At 38.7% G+C, this 25,281-nt stretch overlaps 1 protein-coding gene across 1 annotated transcript in view; it reads left to right on the plus strand.

Annotated features, from left to right (window-relative positions):
- Positions 1-17,884, plus strand: part of STK3 (serine/threonine kinase 3) — a 303,925-nt gene extending 286,041 nt beyond the window's left edge. Inside the window, exon 11 of the mRNA XM_082600787.1 lies at positions 16,480-17,884. Coding sequence (XP_082456913.1) covers positions 16,480-16,638 — 159 coding nt within the window. The 3' untranslated portion in view covers positions 16,639-17,884. The remainder of the gene's footprint in view (positions 1-16,479) is intronic.
- The last annotated feature ends 7,397 nt before the right edge of the window (positions 17,885-25,281 follow it).

The following is a 25,281-nucleotide window of genomic DNA, read 5'->3' on the forward strand; positions in this document are numbered from 1 at the left end:
AAAAGGTTTTGAAATATACTGTGCTTCGAAAGAAGGAAGGAAAGGAAAGGAAAGGAAAGGAAGAGGAAGGGAGGGAGGGAGGGAGGGAGGGAAGGGAGGGAAAGCAGGTTTCTGCTCTTAAAAGGCAGAAATCTGTGGTGCCAAATCTGGCCACTAGAGGGTGCTGGATAGCCAGTGACCTAGCCCTCTCTTAGAGCCTGAGATCTGAGCTTGCCCTTGTGAGAGTTCAGGACCTACCACTAATCATCTATGTGGAGCTCAGTGGCATCATGTTTTCTCAGTTCCAAATACCATTGATCTGATAGTTGTTCATCTTCCTTACTTCTCATGGACCAGGGATCGAGCTGAAAGCCTGTTCCCATTTTCCATAAACGTTTATACTCTTGAAGTCAGTCAAGCTTTTCACTTCACCCCCTGCCCTTTCCAGAAGAGACCTGCCCATTCAGAAGTCACTTTGGTTACAATTCAGTTGATTTAGCAGGATTTAATTCTATTCCATCCTACCGCTTCCGCTTTTGCTACTTTCCCTCAGATATTCTATATGTTAATTTCTTAATGGGATTTAAGAGGTTTTACAAAACAGTTACCAATTATTCAATATGTGGTTACTCTGTGAGGTTAAAACCCCACTACTGCTTAAGAATCAGTAAACAGCATCTTCCTTTTTTTTTTTTTTAAGTCAGAGCGGAGATTCGGCAGGGGATGGGGAAACGTCTACTGCTGTCAGTCTAGCAAAACAGACTAGTGGGAAATCGGCCCTGTTACTAGGTGGCATCATTCAGGATGATACTCATTAAAAGCTAATGAAAGACAAACTTTCTGGTGATTGAAAAACGAGGAGAGAGCTAGCAAGATCTGCAGCTGCCTCAATATGAGTCCTCTCTCCTTGGCCACCATGGGTCAGCACAGCTGTCTGTTCTGAGTATCAGGCGGGCTGGGAGTGAGAGTGGTCTGCTGCAAAGGCTGGCAGCGAGTCCGGGTGAGATGAGGCGGTGGACACACCTGTGAGGGGACAGCCAGGCTCGGGCCCGTGCCTGTTTCTCACAGCTGCCAGTGAGCAGAAGAAATGTGGGGGCTGGTGGCAGCCGGCCTGGGGATGGGCCTAACAGTGACAGGACCTCGCACTTTAGTTGGAAGAACTATGGCACGAAGAAGTTTGTTCAAGCGGATGTTCGTAACTGAAAATAGGCTGGACATTGTGGGAATCCGGAAATGGACAGTGTAGTGTAAAATAGATTGCAGTTTTTGAGTTCATTTGAAAGTAATTCCTTTGTGCGCAGTATTTTTCAAAACTACGTCATGCTTTCTGGTATTGCACGTCCACTCTGAGTCTAATAAGGCGAAGGAAATTTCACGCATGATATTTTTGTATAAGAAGGCTATGGAGGATTCTGGCATCTGTTGGTACCAGGCACTAGTCACTCAGTCTGTTAGGTCATTTATTCAGGATCGGGAGCTACATGATACTGTATGTTAATACCACATAATTTCAGAATAATGATCCAAGTGGATTAGCTACTCTGAATAACAGCATATGTCAGTCACTCGCTAACAACATCTTATAAAAAGTTCCTCATGAGCACGTTGAACTTAACAGCCACATAGCTTTTTTGTTACTTTTCCACAGGAGGTAAACCAACAGTGTGTCTTTTGTTTGGTCAGTAATTAAAGGTGCGTTTTTCCTTTTATCCTTATTCAAATTGGACTTTTTAAGACTGAGCTGAAATTTCATACTGAAAAATAAAATGTAAAGATTTACTAGCATAACTACATTATATTAATGTATATTATTCAAACCAAAGCTCAAATTCTGATCCCCAAGTGTCCACTGGTGACCACAGTCTCCTGGCTTCCCAGTAGATGCAAAGTGAGACTATCCAATCGTCATGAAGTCCCCTCAGTCACAGTTCTCTGCCTCTGCTTCCGTGTCCACCCTAGTAGTGAGTCCGCTCAGAAAGAGGTGTTTGGCTCAAGGGAAGATCGAGCCAGAAGTCTTGTTGCATCTGAGACAGGTGGCAGCTTGGTTCAGCTCAGCGCTGAAAAGTTCTGGGAACCTTTGGGAGCACGCTCATTTTACAAGGTGGTGTTACAGATTTAATTTTGATGCCATGTTCTCTGTTAAATTAGTTGATAACAAAAACAATTTTTAAAAATTTGACTTGGTGCCATTCTCATTTTTTTAAAAAAGACTTTGTGGAAAATGCATTTACTGTAGGCATCTAAGTGTGAAATTTTTAGTTTGCAGTAAACTTTTACTCTAAGCTATTTTGTTTGTAAATGACACTGGCGTATTACTTTCTCGTCTTTATTTTCAGTGATTTATACATATTAGTTGTCCAGTCTAAGGTGATGACATAACTCGCAGACACTACTGTCTCCTCTCCCCACACCAGAAAGTTGAAAGTTTGAAACATTTACATTTACATTTGAAAGTTGATGCCTCCTTCAGAAGATAAATTTAAGCTAATAATTAGCCAATTTGGGGACTTCCCTGGTGGCGCAGTGGTTAAGAAGCCGCCTGCCCAGGCAGGGGACATGGGTTCGAGCCCTGGTCCAGGAAGATCCCACATGCCACGGAGCAGCTAAGCCCGTGCGCCACAACTACTGAGCCTGCGCTCTAGAACCCGTGAGCCACGACTACCGAGGCCAAGCGCCGCAGCTCCTGAAGCCAACTTGCCTAGACCCCATGCTCTGCAGCAAGAGAAGCCACTGCAGTGAGAAGCCTGCGCACAATGAAGAGTAGCCCCCACTCGCTGCAACTAGAGAAAGCCCACGTGCAGCAACGAAGACCCAACGCAGCCATAAATAAATAAATAAACATTTAAAAGATAATAATGATTAGCCAATTTTATTTTCACTTAGTCTCATTTTATATTTTCTTTTACTTTAAATTAATAGCACTAATGAACATATTTTAAAACAACTATTAATGAAAGGGTAAGGGCAGAAGCTGTCAGCTTCTTTTATTCACTTGGTGGTTTTGCTTTTAAGTTTGCGCAAGACTGATTGTTATTAAAGTAGGCAGGGGTTTTATTTTTTAACATTTTCATAGGAGCCTTCCTATCCTTTTTTTTCCCCCATCCTTTTAAATTCCTGAATTTCTTCATGGGTTTTTAATTGAATTTGTACCTTTGTTTGGGAAATTAAAAATACTGTTTCAGTCACAAACCATACCATTCTAAAATTGATGATTATGTTAAAATGTTTCTTTTTTGGTAAATTTTATTTTCTAAAGCTCATGTGGCAACTAAGGATGAAGCACTATGATCAAAATTTATTGTTGCTCTTTAAGTTTTTAAAAAAGTTTTTACCATATTTTGAGTTCATATTGTTTCATAAGTAGCTCTCAGACCATGATTCTTATTCTATGGTGTCTTAAAAGAACTATGGATTTAGATGCCTCAAGACTAAAGTATTAGGAATCCTGTTCATTTGTAGGTGTTGCTTCATTGTTTTAAAAACTCATGTAATACAGTCTGAGTTTCATGGTTTGTGGTTTTCAGCTGACCTCTATTTTATTTTAAAACCCTTTTTATAGGTGGGCAAAGTAAATTTTGCATCTTTATGGTATGAAGATAGACATCATTTAAATTGTCAGGATAAGTATTGTGGTATCACTGCAGCAGAACATTGTATAAATGGTTGTATGCACTCAGGGATATTAGCAAGAATTATGTCCTCCCAGAGGACTTCATTCCATGCATGTTTGCCAAAGGAGTAAACTATGGTATTTATTATCATTTTGAAGAATTTTTTGACAAGCCATTTTTCTAAGAGAAGAATGAGTTGAGATCAAAATTAAATATATTACCAGACACGCAGAATAAACATGTAATGGAGCATGGGCCTATCCTATAGTGAAATAAATGAAATATGCTGGGTAATATCTCTGGTTTTCCCAGATACTCTTTTTGCTTTTCTTCAGTTGCAAGTGTGCCTACTTGATCCCACACACACTTTTTTCTTCTCTTAGAGTTAACAGATACATACCACAACGTTGAAAGGGACTTTTCCTATTGCCACACACGAGCACTGTTGTCCACAACGGAAAACAGCAGGCGCTAAGTATCCCATATTCTAAAGAGGGCCACCAATGGTTGAGACCAGGCACCTCCCTGCAGGGTTTGCCAAGAGCCCCACCATTTTTCATTCATTCAGTATATATTTATTAGGCACCTTCTATGTTCCAGGCAGTGTTCTAGGCACTGGGGATACAGCTGTTTGCAGAAGTTCCTATCCTACTGTAATTCACAATCTGGCGGTCTAGTGGAACGGGAAGAAGGTAGCTCTCTTCTTGCTTAGATTAAAGGTGGAGGTGGGGGCACTTCCAGAGAGCCATTCATAGTGATCGGTGTCCCTACAGGAAAAGCAGACTGGCCTCTGGTGTCCCAGCCAGTTGCTTGCTAAGCTGGTTGAACCTGCAGACCCACTGATGTGCCTGCCACTAGAGCTGAGTTCAGTGAGCAAGTTCCCGGGAGTCTGGAGGGTCTATTAACATAGATGTCTGCTTCTCTCCCAAAGACTTCTGTTGGCAGAGCCAAGGCCTGCAGAATTACTAGGGACCACGGTGTAGTGTTCTAGGAAAGAAGAGACTAGGAGACCTCTCCCCTTCCTTAGGTCCTGGTGGCCCCTGGAGAGTGTAGAAAAGAACCTCTGCAATCTCTATGGCTCTAAAAAAGGTGATCAGAAGTCAGAATGCTACTGAGGGGGTTTCCAGGCCAGAGGAGACAATACCCCACCCAGGGAGCTGCCTCTCCTCAAGAGGGGTGAGCACCAGGGTAACACCGACCACCACATCAGAAATCCATACACACCCCTCTGCCCTCCAACACCAGGAATCAAGTCAGAGCAGGACCAGGGAAACGTCTCCCCAGCTGACAAGCAACCATTTATGTCAGAAGATCCTTCCCTCTTTCCCAGCTCCTAACACCAGAGAAGAAGTAGACCTTGAGATTGAAAAGAGGGGGGAGAGAAAGTTCTGGGTGCAGATAACATCCCTTCCCGCCAGTCTCTTGGTCTTTCTGTGCAAGCCCGTACTGAGGGGAGGGATGAGATTTATATTTAATATGAGATTGAAGTTTGTAATTGGTCTGGACTTTCAATAATGAAAAGCGACCTGGGGACTTCCCTGGTGGTGCAGTGGTTAAGAATCCGCCTGCCAATGCAGGGGACACAGGTTCAAGCCCTGGTCCGTGAAGATCCCACATGCCACGGAGCAACTAAGCCCATGTGTCACAACTACTGAGCCCTTGTGCCACAACTAGTGAGCCTGCAAAGCCACAGCTACTGAAGCCCACGTGCCTAGAGCCTGTGCTCTGCAACAAGAGAAGCCGCCGCAATGAGCAGCCTGCGCACCACAGCGAAGAGTAGCCCCCGCTCGCAGCAACTGGAGAAAGCCTGCGCGCAGCAACGAAGACCCAACACAGCCAAAAATAAACAAATAAAATAAATTTTAAAATAAATAAATAAATAAACTAAGAGCAATTCAGTGAAAAAAAATTTTTTTTCAAAGTGTTAATCAGAATCACCGAGATAAGGAATCAAAGCTAATAGAGCTTTTCCATCTGCCCTTTAATTGATCTGGAAAGATTTAATTAGTAGTTGGTTTCGCGTTACTCACATTTTGTTGCTCTGGGCCTAGAATTTTTTAGCTGCTTACAGTATAACAGAGTTATGCATGAATTAAGTTTTTCCTGATATTTTTAGCAGGCAAAACTACTTACTAGAAACTGAAAAACATAAAAGGAATGGGTGTTCAATTGCCATTGAGGAATGCAACTGAAATTTCATCGTTCTTTTTTTTTATACGGGTGGCTCAGATTTCTGTAGGACAAGATAACTATAGTAATGCCCATCAGCTTGTAGCTCATTGCTGGATCCAAGCAAAATAACACATCAAACCAACTATGGGACAGTCTGAACGGACACAGGCAGTCTTGCTTCTGTGTCAAGTGGACGTCATGTTAGTTTTGTCACGGCATATCTCTTTTTATTGATAAAATTATGGCATCTATCCCAAAGGGCTATGCAGAAATGTGTTTATATTTCTAGAGAGCTGATTAAATAGAAAAACGCTTAATAAACATATACATACTTATTTCATAATACCAATTATAGCTAAAATACATTAATATATTTTAAGTAAAATACTCCACGAGGTACAATCTGGGAGGAAAGGTGGGATTTTTTAAATGTTTCCCTATTTTTAATCTATAAATAATCTGTTTAAAAAAACTTTTATTTGATAATTGGCCTTTGAAGTGCTTTTGTAGTTCTTGGGAGACCTAAGAAATTGTTCTCACTAGGCTCCGATCCGAACTTATGCGGGTGGATTTGATGTTGTCTTTGAGTGCCTGCGTAAGCACCGCCAGCTATCGGACCTAGGGTGGGTCACTTGGCCTCTGAGTGTCCTCACCTATAAAATGGAGTTGGTAATATCTATCCCATAAAGTGCTTGTTAGGATTAAATGACTTAATGGCCAGGACCTAGGATAGTGTCTGACCCCTTGTAAATGATCAATAATTGGCACTTTTCCCGTCTCCTCCATTGATAGCCACAAGAAATGATGTTCTCCCTTTTCTTTGGGAATGAAAAAATCTAAATGTCTTAAATTTACCATAGATGCTCTGAGGTTAAACAGACGCTTAATGCAGTTTCCAGTTACAATCCCAGAATATTTGTAGTCGTTCAGTCATTGGGCCATAGACAGGGGGCTCTCAGCTCAGAACAGGGTTACATGTACAATCTTCCATCCAGATAGGTAAATAGTGTCTATTTGAGGAAGAAGGCTCTGCCAGTAGATTTAATGTTAATGTAGATTTTAAGAACGTGTACCGTGAGGAATTCAGCCTTCCTTCTATAATGTGTCAAGAGTCCGAAATTATCACTCTCTTCATTAGTTTTAAATGTATATTTAAAATATACATTTCTTTAAGAAAGCTTCAAAGTTCATTGACTTGAGGACTCTTTTATTGTATTCTTCTCAGTGCCAGAAATTAAATCAGGAAATTCCATAATATATTGATGTTTTAATTTTTTTTTTAACTTTAAGTGCTACCTATTATCCCTGTTGCTTAGCAGAAGGCCCCTTACCTGTTCATAGATATCTAAACTAATCAGTGGACTTGACTGGACTTTTGCTAGTACTTTGGTATGTCTCCCGTCTCATTGTTAGTAAAACGACTATGGCAGCCTCCATGAATAGTGTTCTGTAAAACCAAACCAGATTCTGTTCAACACAGTAAAAATTTGAGCTAAAGTGGAGTATTAGGGGGAAAAGGAGTATGTCGCTCCAGGCCACAAACAACTCAAAACAGTTTGAGGCCTGCACTGGTAAATCTTAAAAAATGCTATAGGCAATTCAGCATCAAAATTGCCATAGAAAATTATTGTTGTTAGCCATTCTGTTGATAGTTCGTATTGTTAGAATTGCTAGCAGATGGGAAAATGGATGAGTCAGGATACAGTATTAGCAATCCATATTTTTTTAATCACAGGCCACTAATAAGGTCTGTAGCATCTGTGAGATTTATTTAAACAGTTGCTAGGAAGAGTTTGTTTTCCCAGTAAACACAGCAAACCTTATACAAGGGTTTTTTGATTGACTCTTTGACTAAATGTGTTAACATTAACATGTAAGACCGTTTGCTTCATTGTGATGGTTATCTCATTTGACAGACTGATTATACCAGCAACTCATAGACCCATTAAGTCTTGAAATGTTATCACATTTAAGCATTTTAAAATTTCATGATCCTGTTTCCTCTATTTTTTGAAATTAAGACTTTTTAAAAAGGCCTCATGTAATTAGGACTATTTTTTTTTCTTTTTTTTTTGCGGTACGCGGGCCTCTCACTGTTGTGGCCTCTCCCGTTGCGGAGCACAGGCTCCGGACGCGCAGGCCCAGCGGCCATGGCTCACGGGCCCAGCTGCTCCGTGGCATGTGGGATCTTCCCGGACCGGGGCATGAACCCGCATCCCCTGCATCAGCAGGTGGACCCTCAACCAGTGCGCCACCAGGGAAGCCCAATTAGGACTATTTTTGACAAAACAAAATAATGTAGAAATCTGAATGTTCTCCCCCTATAGCTTTTAAGATGAAATTGTTTTGGAAAATAATTCCTTCTGACTTAATTTTACTGATAGCTCTTCCTGATCTAGTCATAAGAATGTTTGCTCTTCTTGGCCATTTGAAATGACAGATAATCAGGGGGCAAGACATATTAATAAAAGCAGAGAATAAAATCAATTTCCATAAAAGGGTTTAAATGGAGATTGCATATATTGAATCATATGGGCCTGAGAGAAACACATTTTGAGATCTGGAATTATTAAAAGTCATTGCACATGACTAAGTCATCTGTTTAGCAGAAACATGAACGATAAAGTTGGGTTGAGTTAAGCCTCACAGAATCTCACTGCAAAAGAGAACCTTAGAGATGATCTAGTCTAACTTCCTTATTTTAGGTGAAGAAATGAGAGCTAGCTTGCTCTAAGTTACACTCCTGGTTAATGGCAGAGACATGACCCGACCCTTAGGTCAACGCTGTTTTTTATTATACCAAGTCTGATATTCTTAATCTAGCACGGCCAGAGTTCAACAAGTTAAGTCACCACAGATTTGGAGGTGTGCTGCTAATAATAATTAGCAGCTTTTCAATACTTCTCATAGAGTTCAGAAATAATTCTAAGTATTAAAAGTTTGAACTGTCAGAATTATCTATGGGTTGATTTAATCTTGTTTTCTATCTTAACTTCTCACATTACAGAGTTACTTATGCTGCTGTTTTATGTAAGAGCTAGTAAGTGAGTTTTTAATCTGAATACCTATCTTGGGTTTTCTTTTTTTAAGGGATACTGAAAAATATAATGTTTTTGGATCTTGATCTGTAAACTTCTTACCTCCTGGATTAAAATGTGATAATCTAGGACTGTTATTAACAAAATGAGCTGCTTATTCAATCTGTCACTCATACACCAAACTCTACTAATTTTCAAACAAAATGTTGACTCCCATTAAAAAGTAGTTTTGACTTTTTCATTTAACTTATAAACAAGTATCCATCCACTCATCTATCTAATTATTATTCTTTAAAAATTTTGGGTTTTTCTTAGATTCTTTAACTTATTTTAAACTTTTTATAAGAGCTGAGAGATACTAGTGTACTGGCCTGAAGCTTAAAGAAGATAGCCATTCTATCTTTTGCTGAACTTCTGCAGTTTATTTCATTTTAAAAGACTGCTGTAGGGCTTCCCTGGTGGCGCAGTGGTTGAGGGTCCTCCTGCCGATGTGGGGGACACAGGTTCGTGCCCCGGTCCGGGAGGATCCCACGTGCTGCGGAGCGGCTGGGCCCGTGAGCCATGGCCGCTGAGCCTGTGCATCCAGAGCCTGTGCTCCACGGCGGGAGAGGCCGCGGCAGTGGGGGGCCCACGTACCGCAAAAAAAAAGACTGCTGTATAGAAATGTCAAATGCGGTATTTTCTATTCACTGTGGACTTCATAGCTGAATACCTAAAAACCATTTTCCCTTTTAGTTCAGGTTGAAGACCGAAGAAGTTTCTCAGCAGCACTCCCCCAAATCTGTGGTGACTTAACTTGTTGAACTCTGGCCGTGCTAGATTAAGAATATCAGACTTGGTATAATAAAAAACAGCGTTGACCTAAGGGTCGGGTCATGTCTCTGCCATTAACCAGGAGTGTAACTTAGAGCAAGCTAGCTCTCATTTCTTCACCTAAAATAAGGAAGTTAGACTAGATCATCTCTAAGGTTCTCTTTTGCAGTGAGATTCTGTGAGGCTTAACTCAACCCAACTTTATCGTTCATGTTTCTGCTAAACAGATGACTTAGTCATGTGCAATGACTTTTAATAATCCCAGATCTCAAAATGTGTTTCTCTCAGGCCCATATGATTCAATATATGCAATCTCCGTTTAAACCCTTTTGTGGAAATTGATTTTATTCTCTGCTTTTATTAATATGTCTTGCCCCCTGATTATCTGTCATTTCACATGGCCAAGAAGAGCAAACTATGAATAGAAAAAAAAGTTTCTCAAGTAATGAAACAATATTGTTCTAAAACTCATCGCTTTTTCTGTGACTCTGTTCTTGAAGCAGCTGTGGGCTCTGTCTCTGCATTCGAGTTTTTCCTCTTACTTCATGGCAGCTTATTTGGTCACTTAGCCAAGTCATGTGTCATCAATGTTTGTAAAGGTTGTCAAACTACAGTATTCTTTAACTGTGTTAAGGCCTGAAGATTTAAGAATCATTGTTAGTTGTGCAAGTTATATTTTGTCATTAAGTTCAAAACTAAATTTTGTTAAATAGAATTAGCCTATAACATATAAAAGTCATTTCCAGATGAGTTATTCATTCTTGTACGTTTTTCATATACAGTAAGAACCACAATGTATGCACGTTCTAAAATTCTTTTATTTATTTGACTTGACTTACCAAATTCTAAACTCTGACAAATGTAGAACAAAGACTTGATACTCCAACACTAGTTTACTCTGCATTTATTTTGGAATTAGTCAACTGGCATATAGTTATGGTAATACAACTACTTTGTATTCCATGTAGAAAGATGGTTCATAACTAACATTTCTTTCCTGTGTATAAAAAAATGTAAATTCAAGTTGATTTACCACAAGCTCTGTTAATCCATAAACGTAATTCTGAAGAGATTTCCATCTTCCTCCTTATAAATATTTTCAAGAAACTTGATTTAGTGAAGGAAATTTTCATCACAGTAATACTGACTTTAGTTCAGGAAGCTCAACTTTTTCTTCTGATATTATCCTTATTAGCCCTCAGAATTGTTTTAATTTGATTAGTATTTTAAAAGGATGATAGTGGATTATATGGTACTGTAGGGTCATTTTTATCATTATGAGTCTGTATAAATTGTTATCTCGTTTGCGCATCATTTTACTACCAAGGCATTGAGCATACTGTTTTCCAAGAGATTGAAAAAGCTGCTTCTGCCACGTTTCCCACCCCAAACCATTTTTATGCCTGTGGGAGGCTTGATAGCTACAGAAACACAGAGTGCTAAATACGATATTAGGGCTTAACTAGAAGTCAAAACTCAACCAGAAGTTCATATCTATAAATCATACCCATTTTTATAAGAAGTGAAAATTTTTACCAGTTAACCTCACTTTTTTTTAGTCTAGATGACACCATAATCTAGAGTTACTTAGGAATATATGGATATTTCTGTTCTGTTAACAAAATAAGAAAAGCCTCTGACCACAGATGTTAAGGTTTGGGGATTATTTTCTGTTGGATATCATAGGCAGATTGTAAGATCAGGGAGAAAATCTTCTTTTCCTGGATAATCTTATCCTCATCAAGAGCTTCAGTTATAAACTAAATGCTGATGATTCCCTAAGTCTGTGTCTTCAGCTTGAATCTTTCTCCTGAGGTCCAAAGCCCCAAATTATAATCCATATCTGATATCTCCACCTTGATGCCATTAACCCCCCCCTACCTTATTAATGGTATCAGTCTCTACCCCATGACCCCAGCTTGAAGCCAGAATCATCCTTAACCCTTCCTTCTTTCTGGCCCTTCATAATCAGTCAGTGAACAAAGAAAGCCCTATCAATTGTATTGATATTTTCAAGACTCTCCAATCCCTCTCTTCTTCTCAGTCTCCATTTGCATTTTCCTGGTTCAAGACTCATCCTCTCAGTAGACTGTTGAACCTGCTAACAGGTCTTCCTGCCTCCATTTTCCCCCCATGGCAATTCATTTTCTCTACCTGCTATTGGAGATATTTTCAAAAGCTCGTTCATATATGATCATGTTTTGAGCACCAATTATGCTCAAAATATCAAAAAATCAAGCATTTCTTTCTTGTCTACAGAAAGTTTGTAGCAACACACTTAAGGCTCTTAAGTCATCTGGCCTCTCCTCTCTTTCCTCTCCTAATCCCCTCCCCCATGGATCCTTCCTACATCCCAGCAGTCAGCTGACATCTTGAAAGATGCCGGGCATTTGTGTGCCTTATATGTCTCTGCTCACGCTGTTACCCTTCTCCCCTGTCCTGTTTCCCAACTTCTCAGCTTTCTCCTCCACTAGCAAGTTAGCTGTGCATGGACCTGTCTTGCCAGCTAGATTGCAAGCTCTTTGTGGGGTAGTGTTCTGTTCATCTCTGCATCTACAGTGCTTGGTCCGTAGAAAATATCAATAAATGTTTTAATAAATGAATCCTCTGAAGTTCTCGGATGGCCCACCAGAAAACATAACTATGTATGTATCTCATGTAGAAGTCAGATTTCCTGTAACCTCAACCTTATACAGCCACAAATATGAAGTTAAATTTTAAACACACACACACACACACACACACACACACACACACACACACACACACACACACACACACAACAGGTATAACAAGCTTCAGCACTAAAGCCATGCCCTGTCTTTCCTAAAACAGCCTCAAGCTTTCACTCAGAAGCTGTTTATTCTTATTTAGTATAATGCCTTATAGGATTGTTGAATTGCCCTTCTGGTTTGCAATAAGTGAACAGACTTGGAGTAGAGAGAGAAGGATATCCACTCAATGATGGCAAAGAAAGGAGCTCATAGCTTTCCCTCAAATGAAGATAAAAAGCCAAAAAGAAGAGAGGAAATTAATACATGGTATAGATTAGTCATAGATATTAATAATGATGATTCATCATAAAGAAAGGTTGTTTTAGGTCCTATATCCTCTGCTTTAGAAGGCAGCATAATCTGTAAAATACTTTATAAAGATTTTCTGTTAAAAATGGTTGAAACAGTTTTATCACTTAAAGAACTAAGATTTAGATACTTCATGAATTTACTTATATGGAACACCTAATTCCCTAACAATGCCAGCTAATGGTTCTCTAGTATCACAGACCTGTTTTTCACAAATTCTACATATTGATAATATAAAAGTCTATTAGAGAAGAAAAACTTTTTCTTCTAAGTAGCTTCTTTCTTTGAATTCGGTCCATTCCTTTGGTATAATATTTATAAACTATTAGCAATTTGCCCCAGTAAGATAGTATAAGATATTTATAAGATATTTAGTACAAAAGTTGTTTGCTTTGTATGATGTTATGTCTCCTAATTATAGTGTAACCCATTCCTTTGAGTCATTTATTCTGTATTCCTGTTTATCTACCCACCTTTGTGTCTTCATATTTAGCAGTATAGTTTAATAGTTTCTAGGTATGTGTACAAGCTGTAAAGTTTAAATATTTTTGGAATACCTGGGGTAGACATGAAACCCATGCATAAAAAATCAATTATAAAATAGTCCATGAGTCTAGAATCAAATACTAAATGGTGGTCTTTAAATTTTGAATGTTATATAGAAATTCAGAGATAAGAAAGATAACATAGGCTAAAATAGAGACAAAGTGGAATTGGATCTTATGTAGACAGCACTCAGCCTTGTCTTTCTCCGGGAAACGTGGCTGTGTGTGGTCTCTATTGGCCCTTCATCTCACTATCACAGAAAGTTTCAAGATTCCCTGTTAGCTTATTCTTTATCCCCACAGTGATTTGAACAGTAGTAATCAAATAACAGATTAATACTTACATTAAAAATTAATTACAGAAAAATAAATTAATTACAGGTCTTCCCTGGTGGCTCAGTGGTTAAGAATCTGCCTGCCAATGCAGGGGACACGGGTTCGAGCCCTGATTCGGGAAGATCCCACATGCCACGGAGCAACTAAGCCCGTGTGCCACAACTACTGAGCCTGCGCTCTAGAGCCCACGAGCCACAACTACTGAGCCCAAGTGCCACAACTACTGAAGTCCCTGCCCCTAGAGCCCGTGCTCTGCAACAAGAGAAGCCACCGCAATGAGAAGCCCACACACCACAGTGAAGAGTAGCCCCCACTCGCCGCAAACTAGAGAAAGCCCGTGTGCAGCAACGAAGACCCAACACACCCAAAAATAAATAAATAAATAAATTTATTTTAAAAAACAATTAATTACAGCAGAAACTAACACACCATTGTAAAGCAATTATACTCCAATAAAGATGTTAAAAAAATTAATGAAGTATGTAATAATATACTATGCTTTCTATATACATGTATATAATAGTATATAATATAATAGGCTAGGGTTTTCTTTTTTTTAATGATGTTTGACTAAAAAATAACAGGACATATTTTAGATATATACCAGAACTCCTTATACACCAAAGCAAGTGGTAGTCACCTTCAGAGTCATCATCCTGGGAGCCGATGCATTCTCTCCCATAACACTGTCATTCTTATATTCTTGGAACTCTTCTTTTGCATTTCTTGTCTCTGACTCATTCTTTTCATGTCCTCAGTGGTGACAAACCTTTTTCAGTTGAGAATGGATTTGATTTTGGGAACCAAGTGTCACTTAGGGCCAGGTATGATGAGTAAGGTGGAGGATCAAGCTGAAAAATGCTATTTTTGGTTAAGATTGACATGTGACTGTAAAGTAGTGAGAGTGTTTTCTGGCTTGGCTTATAAAGTAACCAAAGACAGTTCTCTTCTGAAAACAAAATACAAGCTGCAAGTTTTATCATATTAAAACCGAATCTGGATTACTCTCATGTAATTTCCTGCTCCAGAGCTGATCATGGCTCCCTGAAGTCCAAACCTGGCTTTGGCTGGCTTCCAGGACCCCACCAGCTCCTAGTTTTCTGTCTAGTTTTCTGTCCTTATTAGTTCTTCCTCCTCAGCACAGCAGGGCCTCCTCCCAGGGCCCTGCTCACTGCCCTGAGGTATCCCCTTTTCCAAGGACCAGCACAGTCCCTGCTCCCTAAAGGGAATCATGTCTCCATTAAATTTATAGCAAGGCTCCTCTCTTTTTTGTTGGGAATCTGCTTTAAAAAAAAAACAAAAAACAATGGATGCTTTTCCCAGGAAAATGTACACATGAACATGCAGAATTTTTCACATGAGAAGCTTAGTCACAGAAGTGAGTTAAGAACCTGTCACTATAATCTGTACCACATACAATAGGGCTTAATTGTATAGGGTCTGGCATAAGTCCCTAAATATTTATAGTTGCTAATCTTACCCTTCAAGCTAATTTATAAGTTTCTAAGGCAAGGAAATAGTTTAGTACTTCTATGCTTCCCTTACAATACCTACCAAGATGCTGAGTGTGTAAGAGCAAATAGTAGATCATTTTGCTTTCACAGACTTTTTAAAAATCATCTGGGGCTTCCCTGGTGGCGCAGTGGTTGAGAGTCCGCCTGCCGATGCAGGGGACGCGGGTTCGTGCCCCGGTAGGGGAGGATCCCACATGCCACGGAGCGGCTGGGCCCGTGGGCCATGGCCGCTGGGCCTGCGCGTCCGGAGCCTGTGCTCCGCAACGGGAGGGGCCACAACAGTGAGAGGCCCGCGTACCGCAAAAAAAAAAAAAAAAAAAAAAAATCATCTGTCTGCCACCATTGCTTTAGTAGTTTCTGAAGGAGACAGAGTGTTAGATTTTTTTAAATGTTAATAAGATAAAAAGCCCAAGTGTTAGGTTATATATTTCAGGGCATCCTATAGGCCCTGAGGCAATAACCCTAAAATGTTTCTCAGGAGATAATCCATATCTTGCTGTTTTGACATGTAAATAAATACAGTAAAGCTCAGGATGCCACAGACCCTGTTACGTAGAACAGATTTTATCCCCCATTCACACAGGACATGAGGCCTCTCTTCTGCTGTTACACAGAAAACCAGTAAAGGATGTGCCAGTGGTGCCCCCAGAAGCTAGCATAATCAAACTAAATCATTATAGTCAAACTGTATCATTTAGTCAAATCATATCATTACTGTCAAACTATAACATATACAGTGAACACGTGACAGGTATTTCATTTTCAAATTGGCCAAGCCCATGTCAGAACTTACACAGCACTGTTTGTATCAGGTTTGGGATGTTTTGAATCAGAAATTAAAATCCCTGTCTTACCAAAATGCTTGGGGTAAAAGTATTCTAGATAATTTAATTTTCTGGTTAACCAAGTGCTTAAAATTTAAGGATTCGGTAAAATGCAGAATAGAATGGTTAATTTAACCTGTATTCAATCTTGTCACATTCTTGGGTGATCTCTGCAAGAGTTTATGATTATCGTAGCTCTCCATAGATGGCAAGGGTGTGAGAGAGTAGAGTGAATATATCCGGAACATATCCTGAAAGTCTGTTTGTTGACGACGGTGGATTTGTCTTTCTGCCTTTTTTAAAACAGATACATTTTATTAGCTTATTTTTCTCATTTGTTTTTTCCTAAAAGCAGAGTTTTTTATTGTTTCGTTGCAGATTACTTGAGGTTCTTGCAAGATGTGGCTTCTTGGTTCTTGAGGGAAGGAATTCCTGTTTTAATTGTTGAGCCATATTTCAAAGATGACGTAAAGAGTTGAAATATTCATGCCAAAACTCATTAGACTTTAACCTATTGTAGATAATTTTACTATTTTAATATCTTCTTTTTTTTTCTATATCCAGTTAAAAAATCTAAGTTTAGAAGAACTACAGATGCGGTTAAAAGCGCTGGACCCCATGATGGAACGAGAAATAGAAGAGCTTCGTCAAAGATACACTGCGAAAAGACAACCCATTCTGGATGCAATGGATGCAAAGAAAAGAAGGCAGCAAAACTTTTGAATCTAATTTCTTTTCTGTTTGTTTCTATGACTATTCTGGAGACCAAGAAACCACTAAGAATTGAAGGAATATTATGATTTTTTTTTTTAATCTCTAAGATTTGTGCTCTATGACCAGGCAACAGTCAAAAACTGATGATGGTACAAACCCAGGTAAATCCCCAAAAGACAGAACTTAATACTGTTTCCACTGTGTTTTCATTCTTAAATGATGGAAACAGCAGAAATGCATTCTTCTCTGCATCTGTCAGCTGCATACTGGCACTAAAACTGTGTTGTAAAATGAAGGCTGTGTTTAGAAACCTTGAAAATCCAAAGCTATTGTTTAATTGTACAGCACAGAAGGGCTTTATGTTACAATATTCTTTATTCTCTTTTAGTAGCCTATTTATTGTATCCCTTTAGGTAAATTTATTTATTTATGCTATTTCACTTTGTTTTGTTTTTTAAGGACAAGATCAGGATAGCTTTCGTGAAGGTAGGGACATATTAATAGATAATAATGTTATACTGTTACATTATAACAGTATACCAAGTTATACTGTAAGCAGGGAGCTATGGGGTTACTTACATTCCTTGATTTCCAGGATAGTTTTCCAATAGAAGCAAAGCAATAATAGCAATAGTACACAAATGGGCCAGACATTTTTTATACTGAAGCAATAATTCCATTTTTACCTTCTGAAATTTTAATTTTTTTATTTTTGATGTTTGGTACAAATAGGACTATATATATTTAGGTCATACAGAGCTATAATGTTTAAAACCAAAGAAATCAGTGGAACCCTTGCACAAAAAAGTATGGTAAATATTTTTAAAGAAATAAATCCTTAAGACAAATGTAATTGTTAATATTGTTTCATGTTTCATGTGTAGGTCTGATAGCTAAACTGTATCAGATTGTAATAAGCTCATCAGATTTATTTCTGTGAGTATGTGCTCAACTGTTACAGACTTTTTTGTTGATTTCACTTATTTCCTGGGAATTGGTAAACATCACGTGCCTGACGATAACAAAATAGCAAAAACATTTGTACTGAACTGTGCAAGCCTTGGGGACTGAAAAAAAAAAGATTAAAACCATTAAAAAGAAACTCATTTCTAAGCTGAACGATCATTTGCATGATTGAACCGGGACCAGTCATTTCCTAAACTACATACGGCCATCTTGACAGCATTTGTTCTTTTGTGTGTTTAATTACTATGTTTAAATCATAAAGACAAATAAATGACACTGTGCCACCCAACACATTTCATCTCTATCTTTTTTTAAAACTGATGACCTGGATTCTGTCTTTTCCAGGCAAGGAAGGTATATTAGTCAGGACAGGCTAGATTATGCAGTGATAACAACTCTGAACCTTCAGTGACTTAACACAACCCAGGTTATTTGTCACTCATGTGCCCTGCTCCTGTCCTTCACACCCAGGGACCCTGCTGACAGAGCCTCCACCATCTGCAACGTTGGTGGTCACCACAGCAAGGGAAGGAGCCCTGATGAGTCTCACATTAGCTCCAGCCAGCAGTGACAGAAGGTGTGTCATCTCTGGAAACTTCTATTCCTTTTTAAAATGGCATTTGTGCCCCAGGTAATGCCTGGAGTAACATTGTCCTTGCCGTGTTAAGTCTGTACAAATAGTAAATTGTATAATTGGATATAAATTATAAGATAGTTATAAAATAGTGGTAAATATTGAAGATTTTATAAGGACTATTAAAAATGAAAACTGAATTTACAGTATGTGCTTCAGCTACATCTGTTTGGGAAAATCAGATGAGTCAATCAACTCAAACACCCCATCCCTTTTTTTCCTTCCTTAATTGTTTTTCTTTTCAGTAAACTGCCTAATACCTCACCTAATTTGATGGCAACAAATGACTGACTTGTTATTAGCCAAGTAAAGCCACCTACATGAAATGACAAGAAATCTATGAAGGTGATTTCTCTCTAGTTTGCTAAACCAGAAAATTTATGCAAATTAAGTCAATGGGGCGTGTTAACTACTCTTACTAATAAATTCTCAACAAGAGTCCTCCTTTTAATAAGTATCCCATGTTCCAATCATATTGTAGCTTTTATGTGAATAGACTTTATATACTGTTGTTATATTTGTCTTTTTAAATATATGTATACTAACGTATGTATATGTTTATGTAACTCTCTTAATATGTATATTTAAGAGAGTTGCAAACAATGAGCATTGTTTTACTTTAGAGCCTTAGGAAGCTCCAGAACATTTCAGGATAACCTGCCTTAAAATTTTCCTATCTTCGCACTCTCTGCCCACCACCAATCAAAAAAGGGAATTTAAAATTTAGAAGAACCAAAAGCCATTAAAGAAACTTTCAAGTCTAGGTCAGCCTTGATTAATCATTATTCTTAGGAAAGAGTTTTCTAGTTATTTTAATGAGTTTAAGAAGAAGCCTCTTATTATTTTAACCTTGGTTGCTGAGAACATTCCAGAAGTAGGTAAGTGTACTTTCTGCACACCCCCGTCCTTTAATAGATACGGTATTGTAAATGTAATTGAAGCTAATGAGTAAGGATTTCATCTTGCTGAAAAGCCAGCATCATTGTATTATGTTGGCCTGTGGATGAGAAAACTTTTTCTTTGATTTAATGAACTTAGATGACTCATTTCTACAGACTTAGAATACACTTAGCTTATTTTCGCATAAATAGTTTTATGTTCAAAATATGAGCTAATTTGGCCAATATAAATTGGACAAGAAAATGTATTTACTTAAATGGTTTTCAGTATAATAACACCTATTACTTGGGACACTTATTATGTGTGTCAGATACTATGCTAAACAACCTTACATGTATTACTTACATGCTTTTGAATTTCTTTCTTCTGCTTATTTATTGAATCACATCCCCAAGGTTTAAAATCACTCTCAACTCACTAAAGAATATGTAGCTTGTCTAGCGGAAATTATATAATATATTAATAAGATGTTTTTAACTTAGTCACAGGAAATCTCTTCAAATTACTGACACATTAGCATTCAATAGGAATGCTATCTTTGTTTCATATCCTGTATTTTAAAGATTAATGATTAAAGTAAATTCTGAAAGTACTAATTATAAAACATTCTAAATAAAACTTTTTTTTTTTTTTTTTTTTGCGGTACGCAGGCCTCTCACCGTTGTGGCCTCTCCCGTTGCGGAGCACGGGCTCCGGACGCGCAGGCTCAGTGGCCATGGCTCACGGGCCCAGCCGCTTCGCGGCATGTGGGATCTTCCCGGACCGGGGCACAAACCCATGTCCCCTGCATCGGCAGGCGGACTCTCAACCACTGCGCCACCAGGGAAGCCCTAAATAAAACTTTTAAAAAAATAATTGGAATTGCATTACATTACTAAATTTATTAAGTACAGGCATTTAGTTAGATATTGCATCAAAATGCTATCTTGGAGTACTAGATTTTTTTTTTTTTTTTTTTTTTTGTGGTCCCAAAGCCCAGGAATCTGGAGTCTAGCGAGAGAACTACTTGTCTTTGCTGTTTGAGCAGTCTGATAAGATCTATACCCAGGGACATTTGGATAGTCCCATGCACTGAATAGTGTCTTATCCTCCAAGGAGTCAATCAACTTCGCCCTGTTCCACGTACATACAAAACACCTTCAACCTCAGCCAACCACTTCCCTGAGTCATAAAAAGACCCCAAGAGAGAAAAAAAATGACCAACTCAATTCTTCCACCAATCTTGGAAAAACAGCTCCAAGTCCATTTTCTTCTCACGCCAGACCGTAGCATTAGCCAGACTCCCTACCACTACTTTTTTTTTTCACTTGATTAAGCTCCCTAAATTAAAATTCTGATTTGCTGGGTCACTCTTAAGTTCACAGAACTTTGCCCACCAAGCTAAGAATGAACTCTGGCTCCTGCCATCCAAGACCTGCAACATGTCCCAACCTACACGACCTCATCTTGCCTTACTGATTTCTTTGAGGCCTTTCTTCCACCAAACCAAACTGCTTCCAAACTCTATTATAATTATTTGATCTCCCTTATTACTGGATTGTAAGGTACCTGAAACCAAGAAACTTAGTGTTTATCCATCTTGTTTCCCCACAGTGCTTCCCAGGATATTAGATGTGCTTGGTAGTAAATAAAGTTTCATGACTGCAATTAGCTCAAATAACAAAATTGTCATCATTAATCATATAGGCTAATCCCTTTCCTTACATCCAGGTAATCATAGTAAAGAGAACAATAATATCAACCCGTTTTTGAGCATCTATTAAGCCATGAACTTGATATATTATCTCAAACCTTCACAAGAAGGTACATAGTTTTTTTCCTCAGAAAAGACAGGATTGGAGAGATTAAATGAGGTCGTAATGCTACTCAGTGCCAGCATGAGCTTTAAACTCCCGTCTGTCTCCAAAATCTTTGCTTTTCCCACTAGACCACATTGCCTAATAAACACAGCAGGTCTGGCTTTAGAATTGCTGGACAGGGTTGCTAAGCCTGCCTGCTGATCTCTCTTGTAAGGACAGGACCTTGTTAGCTGATTTGAACCTTTTCTCCATTTAATTGGAAACTACATTTTCCGAAACGGCACCCTTTCTATGTGTAGGGGAGAAAAGCAGGGTGCGCATACTTAAGTTTCCAAGATGACTTATACAAAAATATTTTTTTCCTTCATTGGAATATATCTGGAGTTTGTGTGCCTTAAAAGCTGTTTTGTAAACTAAAACATATCATATTCTCTCCTTACCAAAGTCTGTCTCTGGTAATGAGTACTTTAGAGAAACATTAATCAGCATAGTGGAAGGTGGAAGGCCTCAAAAGCTAAAGTATCTGGGTTCAAGTCCCAGCTCCTCCTTTATACTTTTATTGCCCTGGGCAAGAATAACCATTCAACCAATCTGTGTTTCAACTTCTTTATCTGTAATAGTGCAGCAACTGTGAAAATCAAATGCTCTAGTACATGTGAAATATTTAACGAAGTTCCTAGCATATGGCATGTAGATATTAGCTTAAAAAATAAGCTTTTAACCCTTTCCAATTTATACATTGTTTTTAAAAGAATAAAGCAAAGGGCTCTGTTCTTCATTGATAAACAAGTTTATTGTAACTTCTAAAGTGCATTAGAGTCTTCTAGTACCCAGATGCGCCTTCCATCAAGGGGCTGGCCTGCTCTCAGGTAGTGATTTGCACTGAGGAAAATCCTATTCAATCTTCTAAGTATTTCCTTTCTACCTAGAGCAAAGTAAGTAGGTTAAGCTCAACTCCCCACACCACCACCCCTTAAGACTATCCTTTCTATTTTAGGGATAACTAAGGCTAACATCTATGGCCCCATTTGTGAAGAACCATCAGGAAAATTTCAAATACATGCTTCTAAAGTTTTGCTTCAGTAAAGTTTTAGCATTCTGGTCCTTAAAAACATGAATCATGTAATTGACTTGGTTTCCCAATTTGCTTTGGTCCCAGGAAGTTCAAAATCCAATTTAGAGTTAATAATTGTATAGGATTCTACGATCTACATGCTTACATTTCCCTGATCTTATAAAAACTGAAAAGATTTTTTTAAAGGAAAAGAAAAGAGATAACCTGGAGGTATGAGTCCTTCCACTGTACTTAGAAGGATCTGGTTCCCTATCATGTGTTATTTTTATGTCTTCTCATAGGGTTTGTGTGCGTGTCAAATATGGTGATATGTGTCAAGGGGATTTGCTGGTCAGGCCCTTGGCCTAGGCCCCTGATGGAATCTTTCACATGTGAGTATCACCACCTGAGGAGAAAGGATTCTCTAGGGTATGAGGTTCCTGGGTTCTGAGATAACCACTATGCTTCCTCTGGGGGGGAGCCAAGAGAGAGAACACCACATGCCCTTGGCCCTCATGCCTCCTGTCTTCAGCAACCTGTTCAAATCACATTTACAAAAAACTGAGTTAGACTGACCCAGCAAGCACCATGCCTTCCAAACCCTGGGTCAGCCAGCAGATCAGAATCCCTAAAAAAGCTTATCTATCTATCAGTATTTTCCCATTTGTATTGTTCTATCCATAAGCCACTTATAGTCTCAATGAAGAAAAAAAGAAGTAGAAGAGAGCAAAGGGAAATAGGTTTTTTTTAGCATGATAGAAATGACAGTTGTAACCAAAAATTACAAAATAGTGTCATACCCTACATTTCCACAATAGAAAAACAAGTGTTCCATTTTATGAGAAAGCACTAAAAGCTAATGAGTTCTACAATGTTTCTAGTAGAAAATTCAGTGCCTGCCTGTGTTTAAACCAAGCAACTAGTTGTCTTTTAAATTTTTACAGAATTTTTCCAGGGTGAACTGTAAGTAGTTGAGTGGAAGCTAAATAAACCCTGATACTAAAGCTCTCAGCTTTTAAAATATTCTCTTTCTAATGTTCCAGTGTATACAGACCATGCTGGAGGGGGGCAGTTCTGCAGCTGTGCATGTTTTCAGCCTTTCCATTTACCCATGACACGTTTCTTTCCTATTTAAACAGAAAGTATCCTTAGCAAACCTTTTCCAATGAGAAGACAGAATAGCACTTGGAACCAAAACGTCTTTGGCGTTAAAAAACAAGACGCACTGAGGAATCTGAAGTGTAGAACTGTTTCATTATTAATGCATCAGTGTGCAGGTTCATGAGTTCATTCTCCGTTGAACTTGCATAAAGGTTATAGAAGTTTTTTCTAAAAGCACACCAGCTGATAATCATAAATCAGTTTCCATGCTTAGAATGTGGTCTTTGAAAATTATGCCTGATATGAATGGACTAATGAACCTGGGCCTTAAGTTTCAACAAGGCTTTTCGGTTTTGAGGCTGTTATTTGCTTTAACACGTGAGTCGTGATTTGGGGTATGATTCAGAATTTGAATGTGGTAGGCAATCACAGAAGTCCAAACAATGTTTTTAAAGTACATAAGGCAACATTGTTTCACACAAATATGATGAGTTACTAGTTTTTTATGCTTGTTCAATGACTCCTGACATTTATCCAAAGCAATGATAGCAATTATATATAATATATACAGATATACACAATATTAGTCTATGGTAACCGTATCTAACTTGGCTGAAAGGAAGCAACATCTTCTTCTGGCAGAAAAGACCTATCCCTACTCTGTCCAATCTGAAGCAAATTCATTTCTTTAGTTCTTCAGGTTATTGTAAAAACACATGAAAGCTTATCTCGTCTGCAGGTTGGAACTCCTCAAAGGTTAAGTATCTTTGACGCTATGCCACTGACTTGCTGCATGACCTTGGGTGAGTCATTTAACTTCCCCGTAAGTCTCACCTTCTTTGTCAGAGAAGGCAGCCTCAGAGGGTTGTGAAAATGAATGTGACACACATGTGAAGCCCTTAGCACACTGCCTCACACCCAGGGAGCACCGGCAACTAGCACTTTCTTTAACTCACCAACAAACATCTATTGAACACCAACTCCGTGCCAGCTTCCGTGCTAGGTGTGGAAACACAGGCGACCTGGCTCCTGCCTGTGAGCTGGTGCTTGTCCCTGGTAGAGGGCAGAGATACCTGAGTGCGGTAAGTGTGATAAGAAATATAAAAACAAAGCCCTGTGGAGTAGGACGAGGAATGCTTCACTGAAGGGATATTTGAACTAGGCCTTGAGGCTTGGGAAGGCGGGAGAGAAAAAGGCACTGTGGGGAGGGCAGAGCAGATGGAAAGGCAGAGAGACAAGAAAGAATATTTGGTATACCTTCCAGAGTCGAAGAAAGTTTGTGACGCAATGAAGGTGTTTAGTGAAAATGCATTGAGGATCGTTTGCCTTTTTTTTTTTTTTAACATCTCTATTGGAGTATAATTGCTTTACAATGGTGTGTTAGTTTCTGCTGTATAACAAAGTGAATCAGCTATACATATACATATATCCCCATACCCCCTCCCTCTTGTGTCTCCCTCCCAGGATGATCTGTCTTGCTTGCTCTCTCTGTCCTGCAATTTAGGAGGTCATGTGGTCTGCTTTGGTTTGGGTTTTGTTTTCCCAAATCACTGTATCTTATCTAGATAAATTAATTCCAAGTAATATCTGGCCTATTTCCTGGTACCTGTGTCTCCCAGTCACACTCAGCTATACTCATTTCTATTATTTGATAGTATCTAGAAGAACTGATGTCTGCAGAGCCTTGCTAAGGTTGGGTGTTGGGACAAAGAGGCCAGAGAAAGTGGGTAGAGGGTTAACAGCAGCATCTAAAGAAATAGGCTTCTCTGCAAATGACCCAATTTCATTCCTTTTTATGGCTGAGTAATATTCCATTGTATGTATGTACCACATCTTCTTTATCCATTCATCTATTGTTGGACATTTAAAAAAAAAGTCTTAAACTCAATTCCTCAAATCAACTCACTATTTGCCTTGACTGAAACATTTGTCTTCTTTTTGTCAGCAGCATTCTTCTCAAGACCTTTGTCATTTTCCACTTTTATTTAAGCCAATTTACAAAGGAGGGGGTATAAAACATAACAAGGTAGCATAAATTAAAAACAAGTGAGAAAAGATAAAACAAAGGGAAAACGAAAGTAGAGAAGCAATCTGGAGCCATGAATCATATTAGTAGAAAAACTACTTACTGTGAATTTGGTCCAAAGCTTCCTAGAAGCCAAAGTGAAGAAGGAAACCAGAAACAGTTTACGTTATCT

This window comes from Mesoplodon mirus (genome assembly GCF_964341445.2).
Source record: "Mesoplodon mirus genome assembly, chromosome: 16".
Classification (NCBI taxonomy): domain Eukaryota; kingdom Metazoa; phylum Chordata; class Mammalia; order Artiodactyla; family Ziphiidae; genus Mesoplodon; species Mesoplodon mirus.